This window comes from Mustela nigripes, chromosome 9 (assembly GCF_022355385.1).
Source record: "Mustela nigripes isolate SB6536 chromosome 9, MUSNIG.SB6536, whole genome shotgun sequence".
Classification (NCBI taxonomy): domain Eukaryota; kingdom Metazoa; phylum Chordata; class Mammalia; order Carnivora; family Mustelidae; genus Mustela; species Mustela nigripes.
The window spans coordinates 34,437,089-34,462,570 of record NC_081565.1 but is presented as its reverse complement, the minus strand read 5'-3'; the positions used below and the strand labels follow the sequence as shown (position 1 = coordinate 34,462,570).

Sequence of the window (25,482 nt, the reverse complement as noted above, 5' to 3'; positions counted from 1 at the left end):
GTTGCACCTTTGCCTCCTCGGAGCAAAAGCCAGAAACTATTGTACTCCCTACTGATGAATATTTATGTTATTTCCATTTTTTCTATCACAATCTTTGTCCCTACATTTGAAGACCTAGCTAGTTTACAATTTTGATGCTTCAAATAGCTCCCCTCAAACGCTTTTCCAATTTGTACACCAATCTACTGTGTAGGAGTTTGTTTGCATTTTTCTGATCATTAGTGATGTTAGACACCTTTTATCATAGTTCGTGGCCATTCAGATTTCTTTCATGAATTGCTTCTTAGTATTCTTGGCTGTTACAATGCTGGATTGCTGTTTTTTTTGTTTGTTTTTGTTTATTTGTTTGTTTGTTTTTAACTGATCACTTATTTGGCCTTTCCCTTAGCAGAGGGAGGCTTTCTCCACTTCTAAGCCTCCAGCTGCTCCCTCTGCTGTGGTCCCACAACATGGTTCACACTGCACCCAGGCCTTCGTTTAGCAGACATCCCATACAAATCCACTCATTCCACAAGTGTTCTTTGTGAGCCTACTCTGTGCTTGGCCTTGGGCTAGGTGCTGGGTATGGAGATAGCAGTAGGCCACCACAGTCTGCACCCTCACACAGTTTAGTTTTGAAAGGCAGGTTTGGGCATAGAAAAGAGCATGGGTTTTGGATTCAGACAAGACTTGAGTTTGAATCCCAGCTGTGTGATTTAGAGCAAGTAACATGACCTTACCAAGTTGCAGTTTCCATAGTAGTAAAATCTGTTAACATCTCCCTTGCAGATTGAGGATGGGAGAGAGGACAGTGTTCCTGAAGTGGAAAGCAAGGGCCTCTTGCATAGTAGGCTCTCAGTGAATGAATAATCATCTAAAGACAACTGTTAAAGGTCAAAATGAGGGCACTTGAGTGGCTTAGTTGGTTAAGCAACTGCTTTTGGCTCAGGTCATCATCCTGGAATCCTGGGATCGAGTTCCACATCTGGCTCCCTGCTTGGCAGGGAGTCTGCCTCTCCCTCTGACCCTTTCCCCTCTCCTGCTTTCTCTCACTCTCTCTCTCTCTCAAATAAATAAATTTTTAAAAAAGATTTTATTTATTTATTTATCAGAGAGAGAGAGAGAGAGAGAGAGAGAAGTACACAAGCAGGCAGAGGCAGAGAGAGAAGCAGGTTCCCCGCTGAGCAAGGAGCCTGATGTGGGACTCCATACCAGGACCCTAGGATCATGACCCGAGCCAAAGGCCCCGCTTAACTGACTGAGCCACCCAGCCGTCCCCAAATAAACAAAATCTTTTAAAAAATATTATATAAGAGGTTAAAATGGTTAGTTCTCAGAGATACCAGATGTTACCTATTAACTGGAATAAGAGAAAGGAGGTAGCTCCCCCCTCTGCTTTTGGGGGAGTAAAGATGAGTAATATGTGACACTCCCCCAGGCCTTGCTACAGAACATCCCCCATCTTGTTGGCCCTCTGTAGCAGATTTCTGCTTTGTCCTTGACCCTCACCCCAATTCAGCTGCTCACTGTTGATGCAATATGCCATTGTCTTGGGGGAAAACAGGTGTTTCCTTCCTCAAATAAATGGGCTCTTTAGAACATTCTCTGTGAGAGAGGCTTCAGGGTATTTTGCATAGTGCTACTCATGATCTCAAGCAGTGTGGACTAGAGACTGTGGGAGGTGGAAACAGAACGACTGTGTGTGTGGCACAGGAAGAGACTCAAGAGACTTGGATTATAGACACAGCTGTGCCTCTGCTACGTGACTCCTGGCATGTCTGTTCTCTCTTGGCCTCAGTTTCCCCATGACTGCAGTAGGAGACTGGAGCAATCGAGTCCCACATCGGCTCTCTGCTCAGTGGGGAGCCTGCCTCTCCCTCTGCCTCTGGCCCTTTGACTCTCTCTCTAACAAATAAATAAATAAAATATTTTTTTTTAAAAAAGGTTTTATTTATTTATTTGAGAGAGAGAGAGAGAGAGTTCAAGTGCACGAGCTGGCGGGGGCGGCGGGGAGGATCCCGGCTGAGCAGGGGATCCCAATGCAGGGCTCCACCCCAGGACCCTGAGATTATGATCTGAGCCGAAGGCAGATGCTTAACCTACTGAGCCACCCAGACACCCCTATATCCATCTTAATGTCGGACTACAACACTGCATTCCATTTATCTGGGATCATGACATGGTTTCCCCACTGATCTGACAGCTGGTGGATTCACACCTAGTACTTGGTTTCCTAGAGCCTATGGGGCCTTAGGTTGCCTTCATTTCTTTAACATCTTTAGTGAGTGCTTGCTGTCTGCCAACTACTACGTTAGCTGGTAAAGATACGAAGATAAAAATGTCAAGGCTTCTGCCTTCAGGGAGTCCACAATTTAGCTGGGAGACAACAGGAAGGCAGACACAATACAACTGCCTGGATGGAGATTTGTCCCAAGTGTAGGATAGCCCAGGTCAAGGAATGCCTGTTCTGTCTGGCTGACTTGGAAGGTCTTCCTGAAGACCCAGGGCTTGAGCACAGAAGGGTGAGTTGGGGCATGTTAGAAAGCCAGAGAGAAGGGAAGTGGGAGGTAGTAAGAATGTCTTCTGCAAAGTTACAGATGTGGAGAGCATAGTGTCTTCTGGCAACTGCTCAGGAGGCAGAAGTCAGTTCATGAAGTGCCCTTTTTGCCATCCAAAGGACTACAGATCTTATGACATAACCTAAAGGAGGTACCTAAAGCATTTTGAGCATGGTAAAGTAGTAAATATTTGTTGAATACATGAGTAATAGTAGAATGATTGGGTACAGTAATCAGGAGCATTTCCTAACCTTGTGGCCCAGGGCAAGTTCCTTAACCTTTGAATCTGTTTCCTTTTTTTGTGAAATGGGAATTTAAAATCAACCTCAAGGGTCACCTGGCTGACTTAAAAGGTAGAGTGTGTGACTCTTGATCTCTGGTTTGTGAGTTTCAACCCATGTTGGGTGTATATATTACTTATAAATAAATAAATAAATAAATAAAAATCAACCTCAAAATGTTAAAATTTGATAAAGGTTTTATATATAATGCACTTATTGAGTAAGACTGGCACTTGATAAAAGCTTAACAAATTATTTTTTTAGATATATCTTTTGTTCTACACCATACACATTACCTAAACAATTTAGGAATCTCTTTGACCCCTTTCTTTCTTTTTTTAAGATTTTATTTATTTATTTGAGAGAGTGTGCACAAGGGCAGGGGAGGGAGCGGCAGAAGGAGTGGGAGGGAGAATGTCAAGCAGACTCCTGCTGAGCTCAGAGCCCCACACAGAGCTCAACATCAGGGACCCTGAGATCACAACCTGACCTGAAACCAAGAGTCAAAAGCTCAACTGACTGTGCCACACAGGCGCCCCTCTGTGATCTATTTCTAAGCATGTTTCCTCTTCTGTAAAATGGTTCCTCCAATCTTACCTTTTCATTGTAACCTGTAACATTGTAACCATAGTGTTGACTAAAATTTCTAATTATTTTTCTGTAACATCGTTACCATAGTGTTGATTACAATTTCTAATTATTTTCTGATTACACTCTTAGGCTATATCCAAATAGTATTTTGTTTTCCCAGCCAGACTCAGGTCCGGGAGACCAGAGACTAAAAAATTTACCACTATATTCGCAGAAGAAACAATGTTAAGCTTATCTTTCAGCACTATTGCCAAGAATCAATGAAGGGATAAAGTGCTTTGTCATCATGTAAAGTTGTACAGATGGGTTTATTACTACTAAGTATTGAAATAAGGCGTTAAGAAGAGGAACTGAAGCCAGAGGCTTGTAACACAATCTTGTAGCCTCTGGAGGCATACAAAGGGCAAGTATTAACTTCAATCTTTGGCAAGAGTGCAGCTCTTCATGGGTGCCTGGCTGGCTCGGTTGGTAGAGCAAGTGACTCATCTCCCAGTCAAGACCCAGGTTAAGATTAAGCTTACTTAAAAAAAAAAAAAGGGAAAAAAAAGGGTGCAGCTCTTCAAGGTTCACAGAGTTAAATCTAATGCTTCGAATTTTGGGAAAAAGCCAGAATCAACCCCAATGCGAATTAAATACAACTTCAAACTAGAGGTGGAAAGGACCTGCCTAAGGTCACCTAGCGCTAGATGCCAGGCTCTGTCAAAAAGGTTTCTCATTGGTTGAGGAGCCCCTGCGGGCTGGGAAACGCGCCACCAGACCCAGCACTTCTACCCTACTTTGGTCTCAGTTTGTCTCCTACGCCACGTGGCACAAAGCGGCTGCCCCAGAGGTCAAGCAAGAAGGAGGCGGAACCCATCCGGAAACCAGCTTAGGGGCATCATGGGAAATGTAGTTTTCTTTCTGGGCACAGAAAGGGTGCCTGTTTTCCCCTAGTTTTGACTACTGAGAAGCATCTCCTGCGTGCAAATCGTTCAAATAAAATGTTACCCATTACAGATGCAGCCCAGGTATCTTTGAAAGAAGCCACGAAGGGGAAGGGGCAAAGCACAGAAGGCAAACCAAAAGATTGTCGGGGGCGGGGAATAAAAAGGGTTAACAGTTATTACGCACGCGCACAGAGGGCCCGTAGGGTGGGCGGGGACGGAAGACGACTCCCGGGAGCTGTGTTTTCCCCGGAAGTGCCTTCCCTCCTCCCGGGTCCGCGCGGACGCTGTTTCCTTACCTCATTTGTCCTCGCCCCTCCCCGTCCCTCTACGCGTTTTGGTTCCTGGTTGGTGCTTCCTGGTCGCAGCCGCGGCAGTGAGTATGTGTGTGACGGACCCCCAGCCATCCGCGGCCGGGGGACCCTCGCCTGCCCTCCGTCTCTCCCGCTGGGCTGTGGAACTAGCGCGTGTACCCTCGCCGGCCTCCCTGTCCTTCGTCTTGGCCCCGCTCAGGGCAGGGTGCAGCTCGTGGCCCCTCGGTGGTGGTCTGCCTCACGCGGCTCGGCTGACCGGCTGGGATGTTCGCTTCTCTCTACCCGGCCAAGGGCGAGGTCGTGATTCAAAAAGCTCTGGGCGCCGATGGCCTCGGTGGGGGTGGCGTTTCAGCCTGTTACTCCTTCTCCCCTCCCCCAAGTCCCCTGTTTTTTGGGGGGAAGCCGGTCAGTCCATTACACGCGTAGGTCCTGCCGCCCGGAGGGAGCCCGGCCTTTGAGGACCGGACAGTCCCAACTCCAGCCTCTGCTGTCAGAAGCAGAAGCTACAGCTGTGGGACCAGAAAAATTTAGGGAATTGTGCCCCTTTCCCCATGTAAAACAGGGAGATTTGGAATGTGTTAACTAATATTTGCTTTATCCCGCACATTCTGTGACCCCGCAGTTAACTTCTAACTTTAAGAGCTGCAGATGCTGTGGGAAAACTGGGAAATCAGCAGGCCTCGGCTCTCGTCGCGGCTCCACTTCTGACTCGTTGGTGACTCTAGGAATCTCTTGTTTAGGCTGAATTTATTTCTATTTCAGATCACAGGAGATCTTTACGCTTAGTGGATAAACAAGCGTTTCAGAGCCCGTTTCTCTAGGAGAGCGTGCAATTTAGTGACTCTCTCAGGCCCCTTCCAAAGCTCTTGACTTTGTGTTTTGAATACTTGGCTGTCAACATCAAAGACTTTGAAGTGGGCTGTGTATATTTCAGACAGCATTAGGCTTTGGAGACGGTATTGCTGTTTCCCAGAATCTGAGGGTTGGGAATGAACTGAGGAAGAGGGGAAGTCAAGATTATAAAATAGCCACAAGGCTAAGGTGCTGTATAGTCAAGAAGGGACTGAGAAAGGTGAGGGAAGTGTTTAGAGATCGGATTTGTTATCATAAAAAGATTGTTTACAAACAGCTGGACTTGTTTGAATAAATTTAGCATAATACTCTCCCACCAATATCTTGTATTCTGTCTTCCTTTTTTTTTTTTTTGGATGAGCTTTGTTTTGCACATTTGGTTCCCTCCACAGTCAGATTTGCTTCAAAGTGAAAATCATATTTGAAGAGTGGACAGAAATTTTAATACTAAACTCAGTAGTGTTCCCAGTCTGTCACTGTCAGGATAGCTCACTAAGAGTATGTCAGAAATTTTAAGTTGAAAATCAGCTGTCTATTAATCAGTTTCCTTTGAGCATTGGACTTAAAATCAAGCTGTAAATTTGATTTAAACTTATACCTATGTCATCAAGAAGAAGCATTTAGGCCAGAAGTTCTTTGAAGGGAAATAAGAGCAAAAGGCTCAGAATGACCAATTGATATACTGTTAGAGCAGAGGTATTGGCTTTAAAAATAGTGTAGTGAAATCTGAAAGCTTAAATAAGCCTTAAGTTGTGTAGTTTAAAAATTTTTAGTGAATGGAAAAAAAACCACACCCACTTTTGAATGGTGAAAGCCTTTGCAGTTATTCTCTATAGATGTTTTATATTTGTTAAGCCACTTTAATCTAAATAAATTTCATTCTCAAGCTGGTGTTGTAGGTTCTTACATGGGAACTACCATTTTTGGTCCTGGGATTGGTATACTCTGAGTATCAACTTGCAAGGTTCTTGGATAGGAAACTGACAAATTCAGATGTATACTGTTCCTTTCAATTAAAATGCCTCTTTCATAGTTTTTACACTCTCCTGGAAAGTGAAATGGATATTTTTAAGGTAAATTTAGATGTTTAAGGTCAACAAAGATGTAACTTTGAAGGAAGGTGTTATTTTTTTTAATGTTTATTTGAAAGTATTTTGGAAAATTCAATGAAAAAGTCTTACTGAACACTTGGCTGAGAGCCAGGGGAATGTGAATCTCTCCTACCTATGTTAATCAGCTGCATAACCTTAAATAGCCTTCCTTATCTCTTTGGATCTTAATTTCCTTATGTGAAAATTGAGGAGATAGTATGAGATAATCAGAAAGGTCTCTTTGAAACTTAAAATTTTGTGGCTCTCATAAGGACCTCATGTTAACCAGTTAAGTATGCTTGAGAATTGTATGTAATGGTTAAAAAACTGAGAAAGTCTTTTGGTTCAAGACATATATATTTATTTCTTATTTGTCCTGCGAGTACACATTTAAATTAAATGCATTTGAATGTAATTAAAGTAGTAACATAAACATAAACCAAAATAGCTCCAGGCAAACAACCCTGGCAAGCATAAGCTACATAAAAAGAACAAGTTATGCTGAGCACAATTTTCAAGTACAGAAAGTACAAAATCCTCTTAAAGGCCATAGGGGCTAAATTGTTAAATTCATTTTTCTACATTTCAAGGAAAGAGATAAACCCCTAGACCCAAGGAAGTCAGTTTTTATTATATTTCTGTAGTTTATTTTTGGCACACATTCACAGGTGTGCCCATGGCTCTTTTCTTAATCCCTTTCCTTTGGGATGGCTCCAAGAGTAGTACAAATTTGTAACTCTGTAATTTAGCTCTTTTAATTTTTTCTGGGCTGCACTGGAATTATGTTATTTATGTTTTATCAGTATGGATCCAGTGAGGATTTTGAAGGAAGTATAATTCCTTTGACTTATTTTAGAATTAATTTACCTATTAAATAAAAAGGAAAGAATTCATCTTTTATTTGAATTTCTCTGAGGCTAACATTTCAATATAAACTGATAAATGCTATGAGCATTATTATTCAGACAGCCACATTTAAGTTGTGTGACAACAGCAGCATAGCAACCTAAGGACAGTGCAAGAATGGAACAGGTACATTGAGGCTTTTAGAAGAAAAGGGCATTAACAGTTGGTTTCTTTCCTCCCTACCTTTATTGGGATATAATTGACAAATACCGTTGTGTGAGTTTAAGGTGTACATCATGATTTGATACATAAAATGACTACCGCATTAAGATTATTTAACACAGCCATCACCTCACATATTTTCTTCCTCTTCTTCCTTTTTTTCCCCTCAGTGAGAACATTTTATTTATTTTTTTTAATTAAAAAAAAAAAGATTTTATTTATTTACTTGACAGACGGATCACAAGCAAGCAAAGAGCCAGGCAGAGAGAGAGGGATAGCAGGCTCCCCGATGAGTGGAGAGCCTGATGTGGGGCTCCATCCTAGGACTGGAGATCATGACCTGAACCGAAGGCAGAGGCTTAACCCACTGAGCCACCCAGGCACCCGAGTGAGAACATTAAGACCTACTCTCTTGGGACGCCTGGGTGGCTCAGTTGGTTGGACGACTGCCTTCGGCTCAGGTCATGATCCTGGAGTCCCGGGATTGAGTCTCGCCTTGGGCTCCCAGCTCCATGGTGAGTCTGCTTCTCTCTCTGACCTTCTCCTCGTTCATGCTCTCTCTCACTGTCTCTCTCTCAAGTAAATAAATAAAATCTTAAAAAAAAAAAAAAAAAGACCTACTCTCTTGGCAGATTTCAAGTATACAATACAGTGTCATTAACTCAGAGCGTAATTATCATTTTTACTCCCAGCTTTATTGAGGTATAATTGACATAGAACACTGTGTAAGTTTAACGTGTATGATAAAAGTTGGTTTCTTTATTTTTCTAAACAACAACAAAAAACTCCAGCATGATGGTAGTGCATTTTTGGCTCTTGTTAATTTGGTTCTTGGAGTCAGCTGGTTGTATTACTAAAACTACCATCAGAACACCCTGACATTTTGGGCAAAGAACTAGTAAACCAAGAACAGCTAGTCTTTCTAAATTTGTATAGCTAAAAAGGAAGTGGAAAGAGTAAATTGTCATTGTTAATTGTTTTTTAGGCTGTCCCTGATTTTTGAACAAACATGAGTTATTTTTCCAGAGCTCTCATTTTGATCAATATTATATCAGTACCTAATTGAAACATCTTCTGTGTAGATATTTGGTTAATGATAAGAGAATAGTGGAATAGTTGGAGACAACTGTGAAATTCATCCCACCATATTTTAGACAGATTTATTCGGGCTGAAGAGCAAATGCTAAATGATATTCATTTATTTATTTATTCATTAATTCATCAGACATTTATGGAGGTCCTGCTAAATACCAGTTACTCTGCTTGGCTTTGGGAATCTGTTGTTTAACAAAGTGCATACAGTTTCTGCTCTCCTGGGGTTTGTGATCGGTTTTTGTGAGACATTTACATTGATTAGTAATTAGATCTGTAGTGTTTTGAAAAGCCTATAAAAGGGACACAATTTAGTCTGGTGGGTCAAGGGAAGCTTTCTCAGTAAAAGGGATGTTGGGGCGCCTGGATGGCTCAGGTCATGATCCCAGCATCCTGGGATTGAACCCTGCATCAGGCTCCCTGCTCAGCAGGGAGTCTGCTTCTCCCCACACTTCCCCCTCCTTCCTGCTCATGCTCTCTTTCACTATCTCTGTCTCTCTCATGTAAATAAATAAAATACATATATGTAAAAAAAAAAAAAAAGACGGGGTGCCTGGGTGGCTCAGTGGGTTGAGCCTCTGCCTTTGCCTCAGGTCATGGTCTCAGGGTCCTGGGATGGAGCCCCTCGTTGGGCTCTCTGCTCAGCGGGGAGCCTGCTTCCTCCCCGCCCCCCCTCCCCCGCCTGCCTCTCTGCTTACTTGTGATCTCTCTCTGTGTCAAATAAATAAATAAAATCTTAAAAAATGAAAAAGGGATGTTTAAGCTGAGTAGAAGGATGAGCAAGATTTAATATGCCCACAGTAGGGAGGTAAAGTGCTCCTATAGCTAGAAGTTTTGCCTCAGTTTTAGGTCCTTAGTATGTTTTTCATACACATCTTTATTGCTAGTACAAAAGTAAACCAAGGTTTATCAGATATTTTTATGTATTATTTTAGTCAAGGATAAAAAGGCCATGAGAGGGCGCCTGGGTGGCACAGTGGGTTGAGCCGCTGCCTTCGGCTCAGGTCATGGTCTCAGGGTCCTGGGATGGAGTCCCACATCGGGCTCTCTGCTCAGCAGGGAGCCTGCTTCCCTCTCTCTCTCTCTCTGCCTGCCTCTCCATCTACTTGTGATTTCTCTCTGTCAAATAAGTAAATAAAATCTTTTAAAAAAAAGGCCATGAGATTAATTTTTTAATTGAGAATAGAAATCTGCACTAAAACAGTAAATATGATTGTTTTGGAGTGGGTTTTAATCAAAGTTGAAGTTATATTCGCATGTGACAATGCATACCTGAAAAGATGAGATGTAGAACCAGAACCAGGGAAGAGATGAAGAATGGATGGAATAGTGAGAATGACTTAAACTATTCTGGTGATTTTTCACATTTTAGAGAAAAAAATGGTGTCTGAAGCAGTAGATCAACCTGTCTTTCCTTTCTAGCATACATGCAAAATATGGTATTTCCATTAATAACTACCACTCAATTTGTTGGAGTAATTTTCATTTGAGAGGGGTGGGTATTATCAGAGCAGGTCATAGCAGGATTTAGAAATCCTCAAAAAAAGAGTACTCTTAAGAGAAAAAGGTATTTTAATATGTTATTGAGAACAATGATGGCCTTCACAGAAGTTAGCTCTAAGGTGATATCATTATGCATTAAACAGGCATGATCTGAGCTTTTAAAATATTTTCTTTGTATGATTTTCTCTTTTACAGCATCAAGGTTTCTGACTTCCCATGATGTTTGGTGGTTATGAGACCATAGAAGCCTATGAAGATGACCTTTATCGTGAAGAGTCATCTAGTGAACTGAGTGTTGATAGTGAGGTGGAATTTCAGCTCTACAGCCAAGTTCATTATGCCCAAGATCTTGATAATATCATTAGAGAGGAAGAACATGAAGAGAGGAACTCTGGGAATTCTGAATCATCCAGTAGTAAAACAAATCAGAAGAACTTAATTATCCTTTCAGATAGTGAGGTCATCCAGCTCTCAGATGGGTCAGAGGTCATCACTTTGTCTGATGAAGATAGTATTTACAGATGCAAAAGAAAGAATTTTAGAGTCCAAGCAAAAGAAAAGACCGGAGGTCCTCCTGCCTCTCTCCATTCTAATAAGCTGACTGATAAGAAATGCAAGAGGAGTATTGAGAAGCCTAAATCTGAAGAGATACCAGGTACAATCCGAGAGGTTATGATTATAGAGGTCAGTTCAAGTGAAGAGGAAGAGAGCACCATTTCAGAAAGTGATAACGTGGAAAACTGGATGCTGCTGGGATGTGAAGTTGATGATAAAGATGATGATATCCTTCTCAATCTTGTTGGATGTGAAAACTCTGTAAATGAAGGTTAGTATCATATTGGCCATTTTGAAAAATAATACCATATTTAATAAGGAAGACTGCTTTTCCTAGACAAAAGACCAATAGGGTTTGCTCCATTTAATTCCTCATCTTTTGGTCTTGTTTTTTGGCTTGTTTCTCATGAGACTCTTACCAGTGGCTACTCTGATGGTGGTCTGTCTGAACATCAGAAAGAGTATGTCAGAATATCAAAGACGCTCTGCTTCTACTATAAGCAAATTCATAGCTGCTTCTTCCTGTTTGGCTAGAGCCGGTTCTGGACCTGAAATCTTAGTCCCCTCTCTTTCTGCCTGGTATCACAGGTGAGTACTGCATTCATCTCAGACGTTGGTCCTGTGCTGTCATTTGGCCAACTCTGTTGGGACTGCCTCTTCCTAAGTGATTTGCCTGGCCAGGAGTTAGCCAGGCAGCCAGCATGGGAAATGCTTGATATACTGAGAATATGAAATTAGTATTGAGATTTTAGGAATTCTGTGGTTAAGATAGGAGGCTCCGAAGAGCTGTAAGTCTACAGTAAACTGTAGGAGGTAATGCAAATTCTTAGAACCACATCATTCAAGGATTGAAATTTTGATGTGGACTTTGTATTCTCTCTCTCATAGTCTTGATGCATAATTCCTTTAAGAACTCCCTTTAGTTTTTCTTCCTGTATGCCTAATGCCTTGTCTCTTGCAGTAGTTTCCTAAATGATCTTTTACATATTCCCTGCACAATATTGTTAAACTAGTAGTCTTGAAATGCCCTTTTACTCATAGTACTTTGCTGTGCCCCAAACCTTTAATAGTACCTTCTTCTCCCAGACCCTGGCAACCACTAATCTTTCTGTCTCTGTGGATTTACCTATTCTGGATATTACATGAAAATAGAATCATATAATATGTGACCTTTGTGTCTGACTTCTTTCGCTTAGGATAATGTTTGGAGGGTTTGTCCATATTGTAGCATGTATCAGTACTTCATTCCTTTTCAAGGCTGAATAATATTCAATTGCATTGTTATACCACATTTTGTTTATCTGTTCATCTGTAGATGGACATTTGGGTTATTTCCACCTTTTGGGTATTATGGATGGTGCTACTGTGAACATTCATGTATACCTATTTGAATACCTATTTTTGGTATATACCTAAGACTAGCATAGCTGGGTTTTCTTTTTCTTTCTTTCTTTCCTTTTTTTTTTTTTTTTTGAAGATTTATTTATTTATTTTAGAGAGACTGTGAGTAGGGGGAGGGAGGATAGGGGACAGAGATAAGCAGACTCCCCCTGAGCTTGGAGCCTGACCTAAGGCTCAATTCCACAATCCTGAGATTATGACCTGGGTTTAAGCCAACAATCGGTTGCTCAACTGACCAAGTCACCCGGGTACCCCTAGTATAGCTGGGATTTTCATGTTTCGCTTTCTGAGGAACCACCAGACTTTTCCACAGTGGCTGCACCATTATACATTCTCAAAGTAATTTATGAGGGTTCCACTTAACTGCATTGTTTTTAGCAATGACTTGTGATGTTGCATATTCTATTTTGATTTGGTGGTATGCTCTTTGTTATTTCTTACAGTTTTTTCTCTTAGTATTTTGGTTTTTATACTTGTCGTTTATGTTGGCTTATGTTTTTCTAGTATGGCTTTTATTTCTTTTTAGAGAGAGAGCAGGTAGGGAGGGGCAGAGGGAGAAGGAGAGAGAGAATCCTAAGCAGGCTCCATTGCCCAGTGTGGAGCTGGATGCGGGACTTGACCCCATGACCCTGAGATCACGACCAGAGCTGAAATCAAGAGTCGGATGCTCAACTGACTGTGCCTCCTAGGTGCCCCTCTAGTATGGCTTTTTTTTGCATCAAATTTTCCTTTATCTTTTCATCCACTTAAGAGTTTGTAAAGAAACTGATTCTTACAGCTGTTCTGTTAAAGTTTAGTGTGTGTATGTGTATAAATTTGTAACACCTTTTCTGCAACATTAGTAACATTACTAATAAGTAACATTAGCAATTAGATGCAAGACCTAAGTAATTCTGAGTAATTTTTGATTCCTTGCATTCAGTGTATATTCCTCTTACACATATTGAAATTTATCCCTTTGCTTCTAGGATTTGTTTCTTTGTTCCAGCCAAATCTAAACAAATTGTGCAATTTTGCCAATTAACTTGCCTGACTCTTAAAACTCTGACAGATATTCAAATATATATCTCCTGTTTTATATCCTTGGTCTGCTAATGCCATAATCCTATTTCTCTTTAGTTAATAAGCAATATATTCTGTACTGATGTTTATCTGAGTGTGGTTTTACTCTCTCACCATTATTATCCTGTTTGTAAATAGATCTGAGTTCAGTTTATATAGTAGTCTTTAGAGAGATTTCTTCATGTTGATGGAAATTTGTAGAAATTCTGACATACTTTTGAAATGATGATGTTTAACCGTAGCAGTAGCTATTTGGTATACTGCTTCTCCTCCTCCCCAAACCCTTGAACTATGGCATATTTAAAGTATCAGTCTGATAGGAGAGATTAAAGACTCCTTGAAGGCAGGTCTTTTCCATACTCACAAGTTACCCTATGATATTTAGAGTAATTCTTTGACATGTGTTTGTTCTGTATTAATTGCTGAATGATCAAAATATTGGGCATCTACTCTGTAGTATACACAGAGGGGATTTAAAATGATAAAAGACATAGTTTTAGCCTTAAATGGCATTGTGTTTCATTGAAGAGACAGAATTTATATAATATTTATAGAATTATTATTTAAATATTTTAGAGAGAACACTTGAATGTGTGCGGGGGATGGGACAGAGGGAGAGAATCAAGCAGGCTCGCCACTGATCAGGCATCCTACTACTATGCAGGGCTTGATTCCCAAGACCAAAGAGATCACGATCTGAGCAGAAACCAAGAGTCTGATGCTTAACTGACTGAGCCCCAGGTGCTCCTGTAATATGTGTGTGTATACACACACACATGTATATACTAAAAATAAGCTAATACTAAGAAGAAGCGAAGTAATTTATGGAAGTCTCTTCTTAACCTTGGGAGATAAGTGTCTTAAAGTCCTGATGATAGATGTAATTGAAAACTTAACACTTTATAAAAAATAGGATTAGTGAATTTGAGGTAGTAATGAATGAATGAAGGACTATGTAAGTACATACAAATTTCCCATTTACTATTGTTAAATTTGTAGTAATGAGTGCAGAGCTATTCTTGTTCTGTGGAAACTTCAGGCCATTCCCCATTACTTAAGTTTCAAGTGAGAGGCATACACATTGTACTTTCTCTTAATACACAGTCAGGCAGGTAGTACATTACTTGGAGACATAGTTTCCTTCCTCTGAATGTTTGATACTTTTCTGATTATATGATTTGATGTTCTTTTTATTACTTTTTAAAGATTTTGTTTTTTATGTTATTTATACACCCAGTGTGGGGCTTGAACTCACAATGCCAAGACCAAGAGTCACATTCTTTATTGACTGAGCCGGCCAAGTGCCCCTGATTGAAGTTTCTTTTAAAGATTTTAATTTATCTAACAGAAAGAGAGCGAGCGAGAAAGAGAACACAAGTGGGGGGTGGTAGGCAGAGGGAGAGGGAGAAACAGGCTCCCCACTGAGCAAGGAGCCTGACGTGGGCCTTCCGACCTTAACGGAAGGAAGACACTTAACTCTCGGAGCTACCTAGCCACTCCTGATTTGAAGTTCTTGATTAGCTTCCTGAGGTTCCGTTGAGGACTTGTGGATGTAACACATAACTTGTTCAGCCTGCCCTTCCTCAACTAATGATGAGGACTTTGCTTATAATAAATTCATGCCAAAACATTGGCCCTTAGTCCCAATTTTATCTGGCTCTCAGCTTTCTCTACTGAGGGATGTAGGAATTTATTTCTAAGTTCTAGACTTCATTTCCTTAACTTTCTTTACTCTTTCCTAAGGCTTCTTTATATAGCAATGCCTGCACTGCATTTGTTTTCCTTTTTGAAATTCTCACCCTTTAATTTCTTTTATTATTTCTAGTACAAGTGACTTAAAATTCTCATATATTGGAAAGGTAGATCTCCTGGTTGAAGAAAGAGATGCACCAAAGGAAATCAGCGTGTTTCTTAATTTGTGAGAAGGATCTCAAGTTTGGGGAGGATTATTACATAAGATTGCCAAGTAATGGGGAGAGACAATAAGTGCTTTAGGAATTAAAAACAAGCCACTTATTTTCCTGCATAAGGAAGGGATATTAATAGCTCTAGGAGTAATTATTAACTTTTTGTTAGTTTTTTTATTATGGAGATTTTAAAGTATATAAAAATAGAATGTTATATCAGACTCAGTGTCCCATAAACCAACCTGTGACTAGTCTTTTCTCAATTATAACTGCCTGTCCCTGTATTATTTTGAAGCACATCACACCCATCATTTCATTCATTCATACATATATATGTGTATGTGTGTGTGTATGTATATTTCAGTGTGTACTTCTGCAAGGTAAGTTCTTAAGAAACATAATCACTTCCTGATCATATCTAAACAAATTACCAATGTTTCTTTTATTATTAAATACCCAGCTGGGGGCACCTGGTTGACCAGTTATTTAAGTGTCTGACTCTTGATCTGAGCTCAGGGTTGTGAGTTCAGGGCCCGCATTGTGCTTCAGGCTGGGTGTGGAGCCTATATTAAAAAAAAAAAAAGAAAAAAAAACCCAAGAAGAAAAAACAAAAACCCAGTCAGCATTCAGATTTCCCATCCTGGCTCTCAATTTTTTTTTCTTATAGTTTATTTGAATCAGATCCATTTATTGTAATTGATTGATAACTTAAGTATCCTTTATAGGTTCCATCTTTATTTTTTTATTCTCTTTTTCTTCTTCCTTGTAATTTATTTGTTGTATTAACTGGATTGGTTGTCCTCTAGAATTTTCTGTAGTCTGAATTTTGTGGTAATGTTTAACATATAATTCCGTGCTCTCTGTGTTTTATATGACCTGGTAGTTAGATCTGGAAGCTTGATTAAATTCAGGTTTCTTTCCCTGTGATTATGCTATAAACTAAAACATGGATAGTTCATTTGTTTCATTTTGCTTTTATATGTTTATTTTTCAGTATTGCCTTTTACAAATTTAATTTGTTTTATAATTAGTAAAATGTCTATAAGATTCCACATTTAAGTCAACAAGACAAGGTATAATATATTCAGAAAAGTCTGTCTTCTCTCCAGTCTTCACCCCATTTTTGCTCTTCCCCTTATGGATAACTGTTCAGAGAAAATTGATGGTTTGTTCCTATACTAAAAAAAAAAAAAAAAGCAAATATGTATATATCTTTGTATTCTTTCTCCCCTTCCTTAAACAGTGGTATATTAACCACATTCTGCTCTACCCTTTTTTTTTTTCTCTCTGTAACAGTGTAGCCTGGAGATCAGTCCATAGCGTATGTAAAGATATTCTTAGGGCTGTGGACTATTTTGGGGTTGTCTGCACTACTCTGAGCTAGATACATTAGGTATGTAACAAACACATTTTAGAGGTGAATGAATAGTAATTTAAAATATTTTATGAATAAAATACTTTTACAGTCTTTCAAACACATGTGGAATAGTCTAATTGCACTTTCACAAACATGCTTTTATACTTATTCCTGGTCTTAATGTTTGTTTCTCATTTAGTAATTTTGGAAGATTCAGATTTAGCGAAAAATTAGACTCAGATTTTAAAAAGCAGTAACTTTTGAAGAATGAAGAATATAGCATGTTGAAGAAGCTGTATTAATTCCTAGTACGTAACTGTTACGTTATAGAATTTTACATTAACATAGAGCTCATTCAGTATTACAGTTTGACATATTGCTTCTTTAGTTCATCAACATTTGGCACATAGCGGATAATCAAGTAAATCTTAGGTGAATTTAATTGAAGTCCTACCTTTGCATATAGAGTAGTGCTCTTTACATCATACTACAACATGAAGTTGAAGTGAAATTACGGCTTGATTGAAGTGAAACCACAGGTTTTGAAATTGAAGTAAAATAATGGCTTTCAGTGACTTAGTGCAGTAAGTCTTTTATATACATATATATATTTTAAGTCAGCTCTTCCCCCAATGTAGGGTTCGAATTCATGACCCCGAAATCAAGAGTTGCATGTTCTACCGACTGAGCCAGCCCGGCGCCCAGTGTTATAGTTGTCTTTGTGTCAAGTCCCTTTACTCCCCCAAAATATGCATATAAAAGTTTTGGGTACAATTTCAGAGGATAAAGAACTCATCTAGAGGTAATTGCAGGATCCTTGGCATTTATTGGGCACTCAACCAAGACTTGATAACTAATTAAAATTTGAGTAGAGTGGGTTACCTGTTTGAATTTCAGTTTTTCAAATTGGTCATGCTTTATTTGATCTGGATCTTTTACAAATGCTGCTTTTTTCTGCCTGGATCACTTTCTACCTTGCTTGATACCTACTCATCCCTTTGGTCTCAGTTTCAAGTTTGATTCTGAATGAGGTTACCTACAGGCTCTTAATCAGTTGTAGTTATTATGTCTGTTGTAGTTCCTCAATTGACTAGCTGTGATTTTGGGTAACTTAATCACATTATTGGTAAAGAAATAATTTTATTAAAGTTGTAAAGATAAAATGAGACAATGGATAGACTAAATTAATGTATAGAAAAATGGCTAAACTCTTCCAACTACAGGATGATTTTGGCAAGTATGGGCATATAGTTTCCACTTGGTAGTTTGAATGGAAAGTTCTCAGCTTTTTTTGTGAACCCAAGTGCTTTTGAACGTGTCTAGTATGGCACTTTACTTAAATAAATTTTATTTGATTTGGTGACATTTTAGTTAGACTAAATCTAAAATCTTAAAATCTGTCCAATAGTTCCTTACTGTATACATGCAGTGTACAAGTTAATATACCATTTAGGTGTTGGGACTTGAGAATTGCTATGTAGTCCCTGCCTTTAGAAGCCATAAAATGCCTGACAATATGGAAGTTACACTGTAAACCAGAGTTAAATACATTTCTACAAATTTAAGAGATGCTCTAGCACATTTCAAAATCATCTCCAGATGAATGTAATAGACTTAAAAAAAATCATTACATGGATAGGCAAAGTACAAGACCGAATTGGAAGGTAGCCCTTTGAGTTGTGTCTTGAAAAATGCATAGAATTTTCAGTTCAGGGTAAGTGCAGGGAGGAAGAATAGAAGCTGAAAACCCTTGTAGAAACTTAAGACTGTATGGTACCATTAATGCTAAATTAATAGTTTAGTATGTGTCTGGGTATGATTAAGTATTTAATAACATGTCTTTTTAGAAACCTCCTTAGCCTAAATGAGAGAGGGTATTTATGTTTCGTATACATTTTTTGTATGTGTTCAGAGTGCTGTTGGAGGATTTTTTGGTCATTATTTTGTTCCAGTGTTTTCCACCTGTTTCTTGTTTGTATATCTCCCTTTCCTTTAAAGAAAATTGGATATTTTATATAATTTTATGGCAGGTAGAAAAATTCTCTCAAATGGGCCAGGTGTTATAAGGTTAGTCAGCAGACAAGAGTAGCCCTGTATATTTTATGCAGGACTGTTCAAAGTAGAACATGCCTTAAAATAAAACTTTGGCTCCTCATAACTTGTGTTCTTTACCATCTTTTAACATAGGGAAGGAACACATTCTGTTCCTTCTCTTAGTTTGGGAACATTAATAAATTAGATTTTGCTTTCAATAATCTTCAAATCTTTAAGGTGGTGTCCTCGTGTCGTTGCCCCCCTACCCTGCACCGCTTTCTGCATTCATCAGTTAACAAGTCAGCTTAATTTCAATAAATACAGTTTCTTTGCCTTTTAGGTCATAAGGGTGGGTTGCCATTTTACATATTTCTTATTGATGTATAGTTGAATTTCTGCCTTATAATTGAAAAATGGCCACATGCTAGAGTTCCAGTGACCGAGAGCATCAAGGAGCTCCCTCCCTGATGTTTTCAGCTTTTGTAAGCCTGTACTACACAATTCGTAAAGCTGCTTTTGAACTGTGTCTCTGGTTGTACCATGTCACCTTACACTTAACCATTGTAAGGGCATCTTTTTATTTAATTTCTAATTAGCATAATGACTTGAGCTGTGTTATTCACTGTTCCGTGGTGAAGTTGTCATAGGGAGAGAAGAAATAAAAATGTTCAATTTCAACTTTACTTGTGAATGGAGTGAAGTTTGAAAGCCTTTTATGGCCATTGTTCAGCAGACTGAAAATCTCATTAGAAATTCCAGAAATGCTAAGGCAGTTTTGGGTTGGATTTTAATAACATTTTGGAATGTTGATATTGTATGTTGCTTGCTAATTTCTGTGATTTCGCTTTTGATCAGCAATTTAGGTATGCATTCTTCCAAAGTCAGTTTATGACTTTTAGTCTAAATTCATTTACAGTAGCTTTTCTTTTCAACAGTGATAAATACTTAGGAAGAGAATTAAATTTTACTCTTTTTTTGATATTTCTTTTAGAAACCGATTTGATTTTCATATAAGATATGTTAAATTTATTAGAAACTGCTTAATATGAAAATAACATGTATTATTGAATGAACAACCTAGTTTAGTTGCCATTCAAATATTTACCAGCTACAGTTTTATATTTTGGGGGGGATTGGAGTAGCATAAAATTAGATGGACAGGCAACATTTTCATTTTTTATCTACAAGTCATAGGAACTTGAATCTTGATGTCTGGGTAGAAATGTAATTTTCATATAGCTGTTTGCTTTAAAAATAATCTATTGCACATAGTGATCACTTGTGTAAGAAATGAGTATAATTTATATAGTTTATTTTGATGGTCAGAAAGTAAATTTGATGTTAACTGCATATGATTAGACTGTAAAACATTTTTCAGAAGTATAGAATGGAGAGCATGTACTCTTTTTTCCCTTGTAAAAATGAAGACCATTCATGTCCCTAAGTAGGAGATCCTGTTTTTAAGACTCTGCTAAATTTATATTTAATTTCAAAGTAATTTACTAATCTATTGCTAACACTCTATTGGTTGTTAACACTTAATGAAATAAAAGTGTTGAGTTAATGGAAGTTTTTCAGCCAGAAGTTTTTACATTCTCAGTCATTGTTTATCTTTGTTTTGTTACACATTATTGTCATGGTCAAGTTTTTGGCATTTTGAGTTACTTGCCAAATTGTTGTTGATTCTTCTGATAATAAAGAAATACTTTAAGTGAGCATACACCATGTGTAAGGACACATTTTTAAAAAAATTATACAAATATACTTAAGAATATGTAAAAGAATAGATTTTACTTGTTTTTTGAGTGTTTGAATCTTGATCTGATAGCATTAGTTCTGGATAGAGACGCAGTTCTGGGGATAAAAATTATTTTTGTAATATAGATTTGGATCCAGATATAAATGCAGTGTAATAATAGATTATTTAAAAGTGAATCTTGCCTGCTAAATACATAATTTTTATTTTTGTGACATTTTTACCTTGGAATTTCAGCTTTGACGTAGTTTTGAAAATTAGTTAACCATGTACTTGAGAGCATCTTCTGTTATCCTCATCTTTTACAAATAGGAAGGAAGACAGTATAATTTTAAGGAAGACAGTATAATTCTATAGTGAGAAAATAATTTGTACCCCCCACCTTTTGCCTAAATATAGAGTTAATTTGTAATTACCTCAAAAAGAAAGAATGGCTGTTTAGAGCTGTTTATTGAGGGTAAGTGTTTTTATTGGCAATTCCCTTTAAGTACATTGGTCACATTTGATTTTGCTTTGTAACTCAGTAGTGTTTGTAACAGAATTACCTACTGTAGGGAGAGAAAGCCTAAATTTCTAGAAAACTTTTTAATACTCTTTACATTTGTAGTTAATGAGAAATTCTAAAGCGTAGGAAATAGATTGGTTATGACTGATAAATAAGTTTTTTAAAGTAATTGAAAAATTTTGCTTAGAAAAGTCAGGTGAGAGGAATTCAGGACATGGAGGAAAATGGCATATGGATTTAACTGAATGAGGGAGGTTTTAAAGAAAAAAATGTGCAACCACAGTGATTCCATATGTTACTCCTTATGTATTAATCATTAATTAGTGTTAAGGGTCTGATTTAAACAAAAATGAATTTTTGGTTTTATTTAGAAATAGAATTGCTTTCCACTTTTAAGGAGGATTTTAATTGCCAAAAAATTTCATTGTTCTATTAAGAACTTGAAAAATTACCTCACTCCCATATGGTCATTATTTTGCTCTTCATTCCATATCTTATGTTTACTCTGGAATTTTGGTTTGCTTTAAAAATTATATAAAGGTTTTGTGGGAGAATAAATGTGACTTAAATATTGCCATAAATGTGTTATTTTAAGCTGGTTTGATTGGCTTTTATGTATAAGAAATACTTCCCTGGAAAGGTTCATAGTATTCAATCTAAATATTTCTGGATAGGTGAATTACTGGTTAAAATCTATCAGGTCCTAAGTTGTGGAATACTTGTGTTGGTTCTTAATACCATGACTATCTTGGTTTTTGTAGAAGTCCCTTAGTTCTTCTGTTTGAGATGTTGTAGTTTGGGAAATATTTTTTTACTTCTGGATTTAACCGATGAAACGTGATGTATGTAACATAGATAATCTAATTTTCAGACTGTTTTGGTTAAACTAACTTTGACATATAGTTTTTTGCAGGGCAAAGGGGAGTTGTGTTGAACTGTGTGATTTTGCCACCACTTAGATTACCATCAGAAGGGTCTTATCTCTGACTTTTCCTCCTTTTGTTAAATTTTGACATAGTTTTAACATTTAAATATGGAAGGAGATAGAGTTGTGAAGCAAATTTGATTTGCTGATACTCAGTATTAAGTAATGAGAATCCTTTCTCTTCCTTTAGATATAGCACATACATGTGTTTTGTTTTAAGTGGGGGGGGGGTTAATCGGCAGAATGATATAATGTGGATATAGTTGTTATTTATTTTTTAAAAAATTAGTAAAACAAATAAAGCTTGTTTCAAAATCTCAAAAGATCTTTAGTAGTATACCTGCACCCTCAGCAGTCCCTTTTTATCTCTACAAATTTCTCTGCCTATTGTGGTCCTTTGCTCTAATTTAAATTTCCCATGGCTTTGGGTTGCAGACTTGGTTTTCTGCAAGAGTGCCCATGCTTACATGGTCATATATTCTGGGTGACTTTTCCACTTTTTCTTTTTTGTTATTTTGTTGATTGCTAAAGGGAAAGAGAGTTTTTTTTGTTTTTGTTTTTGTTTTTAAACTTGTTTCTTTGTTTTGATCTTTCTTCCTTAGCCCATCTATTTGTGTTTTGTTTTGTTTTGTTTTGCAGATTGTGTGGCCTTAGATCCATGGGGACTAGCAGGGAAAAACTAATTTTGTTCTTGGTTTTGTTTTCTTAACAACAGTAGCAATTTAATTTTTGAGCTGTTGAGAAGCTCAAAAGATATGTTAGCTTTAATCATGAAATTGATAGAAAATTATTAATCCCCAAATTTTCTATTTTAGTCTACTGTTGGAATAAAAATGTTATAGTTCAACTAAGTAAATAACTAGAAATACTAATTAGCCGTAAATAGCTACTATAAATTTTTAATTTAAATATTACTGTATATTCAAAAAAGCTAGTCATAGGAAATCAGTTATAATCTGATACATGGTTTCTCTTACATTCAGTTTTTGTTGTCCATGGTATGTATATATTCAAATGAATGTATTAATATACATTGCTTAGGAACATACATTTTTAACTTGACCAGATCTTAAAATGCTTATTCCTTCAAAACATGCTTGTTTTTCAAATGTGAAGAAATTTACTTTATAAAATAACTTTATGTTGACGAATGTTAAGTCCTTGGAGAAGTGCTGTGGCAATTAAATATTGAGTAATTTGTTATGCTGTTAAGGGAACAGTAGTGGTCTTTAGTCCTAACATCTCCCCAAAACATTTTTTATTAATACTTGAAGACTGCAAAAGTAGTAAATTAATGTGATCAAAGTTACTTCTGTTTTACATTTGTTTTGTAAGGGTGCAACATACAGTAGCATTATTTAACTGAATTTTGTATTCATTAAATTACTAGAAGATAATAAAGAGGTTCATTTTAGCATTTTAAATAACTGCAATAATTTCCCAGTATACCATAAAATATGGTGTCGTGTCATACTATTAAGTAATAGGCTGAAAGAACTTTCTAATTTTGATAAATAGGATCAAAAAAGAATTAATTTTGATAGGTTTAATTTTAGGGTTTTTCATTTAATTGGTTATATACCATGTTAGTGAGGTATCTAAAATTCTCTTTCTGAATATCTGTTAAGTACTTTGGGAATTGGGGTAAGGGGAAGCCTCCTTTTTGTGTCTGCTAATTGTAGTGTTTTCTTATGGGTTTTAGTTTTCCTAGCATATGAAACTGATTTATAGAATCTGTTATTACCAAGAAACAAATAACATTATTGAATTTTTGTTTTATGTAACTATTATTTTCTAGTTAGAGTTCACATTTTGATTTTTGTCAAATGACACTTCAGAAAGCCGTATCTTTTAAAATTAGTGAGAGTTTCAAACTATGAAGGAAATGTATCCTAATAAATGGCTGTGTTTTTCCATGGCAATTAATCTTTTGAATTTCTGCTCTTTTTCATAGTTACAGAGCCTTCTTAAGTTTGTAAAATTATTCTTCCTAATTCTGATTTGTATTTTTAAAGGTATTTTATAAGTTTATTCTCAATGTTTGTATACAATTATTGAGAAATATAAATAACCTCTAAAATATATATATTTCTTAAAAATATTTATTTATTATTTGTTATAATAGAAAACATTTATATTTAGATATGAGAAATTTTGGTATTCATATTGAATCGGGGTATAATCTGTGATACTGAGAAAGTGATCCAACTGTGAAAGTATGTATCTTTAAAAACAAGAAGGAATCTTTCCATTAGCACATTTTACTAGTCTTATAAATATTTGTGTAAAATGTTTTTAGTTGTTAAAGCTCATGGTAAAGATTATATTATGTTTAGCTTTAGTAGGAAAGCACTGTAGAGCCAAACTTGAAATTTATTAAGGAAAGAACAAACTGGTGAAGTGCTTTCATGCTATTAGAAAACTTCACAATCATCAGACAACTTTTTCTTTAAGGCCATCATTGCTTGATGCCTTTTCTAGTCTTTATTTGAAACTCTTGTTTTGTAGGATTTCTTCTTTCTTCTCCCTCTCTCTTTTCTTTTGATAGTGGATAGAAGATTATTTTAAAACTGAATGGCTAAACATGTATAGTAACTATTCAGGTATAATGGAAATACTTTTATTCTTGATATTCTTTTACGCCAGAAAATGTTGTGAAGGTAAGCCAATGAGGGTAAAATTTACATTGTTTTGTGTGGAAACTTTAGCTTTAGTTTTCTGTTTAGAGTAGTAGGCTCTGATTAGAGCTTTAAGTAGAGGTTGTTTGTGAAATATGTAGTTCTCTTATTGCTTGGTAAATTTGAGGTTTTTTTGTATTTCACTGTTCTCGTTGATTGTGGGTATTTCCACAATCTTTCTGTGAAAGAGAGAAGACAGGGAATAAGAACAGAACACGAACTGGAGAGAAAGAAAACTTTCCCCCAAATGCTGTCACCTGACAGGTGGATTTATGTGCCTTTACAGATTTTCAAAACATAGAGGGCTGGAGCTCTCTTTTTCTGAGAGTTCACTTACACTTTGACATACTCACAAAGTTTGATTATGATAAGCATTAAAACTTTAACTCTGTTCTTTATCCTAAATTAATTTAAGCCTTTACAGAATTAATAAAACAGTGCGTTAAAGCTAATTGCTAATGTTCAATGAAGTCATCATGTTCAGTTAATAGTTCTTTGACTATGGTGTTTGTTTGATTTTGTCAATACGATAAGCTAAAATTATAAGAGTACAGAAACTGAATTATGTAAAATTAATTTAGATATTTGCCATAAAGATAAAGTATGCCTTGGTGTGTGATAATTTTATTTCTTTGTGCTATAAGGACATCTGTTGGCTTTTAGGATACAGAAAATGTAGACCTGTTAATTTTAAATATTGATGTAAATTAACTGGAGTTGTATTTTTTTTAAATTGTGAAAACGAGGCAAATATATAAAATATGCTAGTGGTTGATTTGTTAGATTTTCAGTGATCAGATGTTGTGAAATAAGAGTAAGGCATGGAATTTTATTTTAATGAAGAAAATATACTTAATTTAAAAGTACTAATATTAGATCTAGAGAAATTTTGTCAAGTATAGTAAATCCACATCCATAATTACTTTAAATCACTAGGTAGAGAGGAATATATGAGATGCTAATATATTCTTTGTTAGAAGTCAGAGTGTTTCGAAAAAAATGCAAAGGAAAAAGTAAACTGCTTTCAGACATATTTATACACTTCAACAT

General features: G+C 36.9%; 1 protein-coding gene across 3 annotated transcripts in view; it reads left to right on the top strand.

Annotated features, from left to right (window-relative positions):
* Nucleotides 1-4,581: 4,581 nt before the first annotated feature.
* ZCCHC7 (zinc finger CCHC-type containing 7) overlaps nt 4,582-25,482 on the top strand; it is a 243,368-nt gene continuing 222,467 nt past the window's right edge. Inside the window, exons 1-2 of one of the 3 annotated variants that reach the window (XM_059411297.1) lie at nt 4,582-4,712; nt 10,448-11,078. In XM_059411297.1, the coding sequence (XP_059267280.1) occupies nt 10,469-11,078 (610 nt within the window). In that variant the 5' untranslated portion in view covers nt 4,582-4,712; nt 10,448-10,468. The other 2 variants (XM_059411296.1, XM_059411299.1) reach the window with 2 other exon arrangements.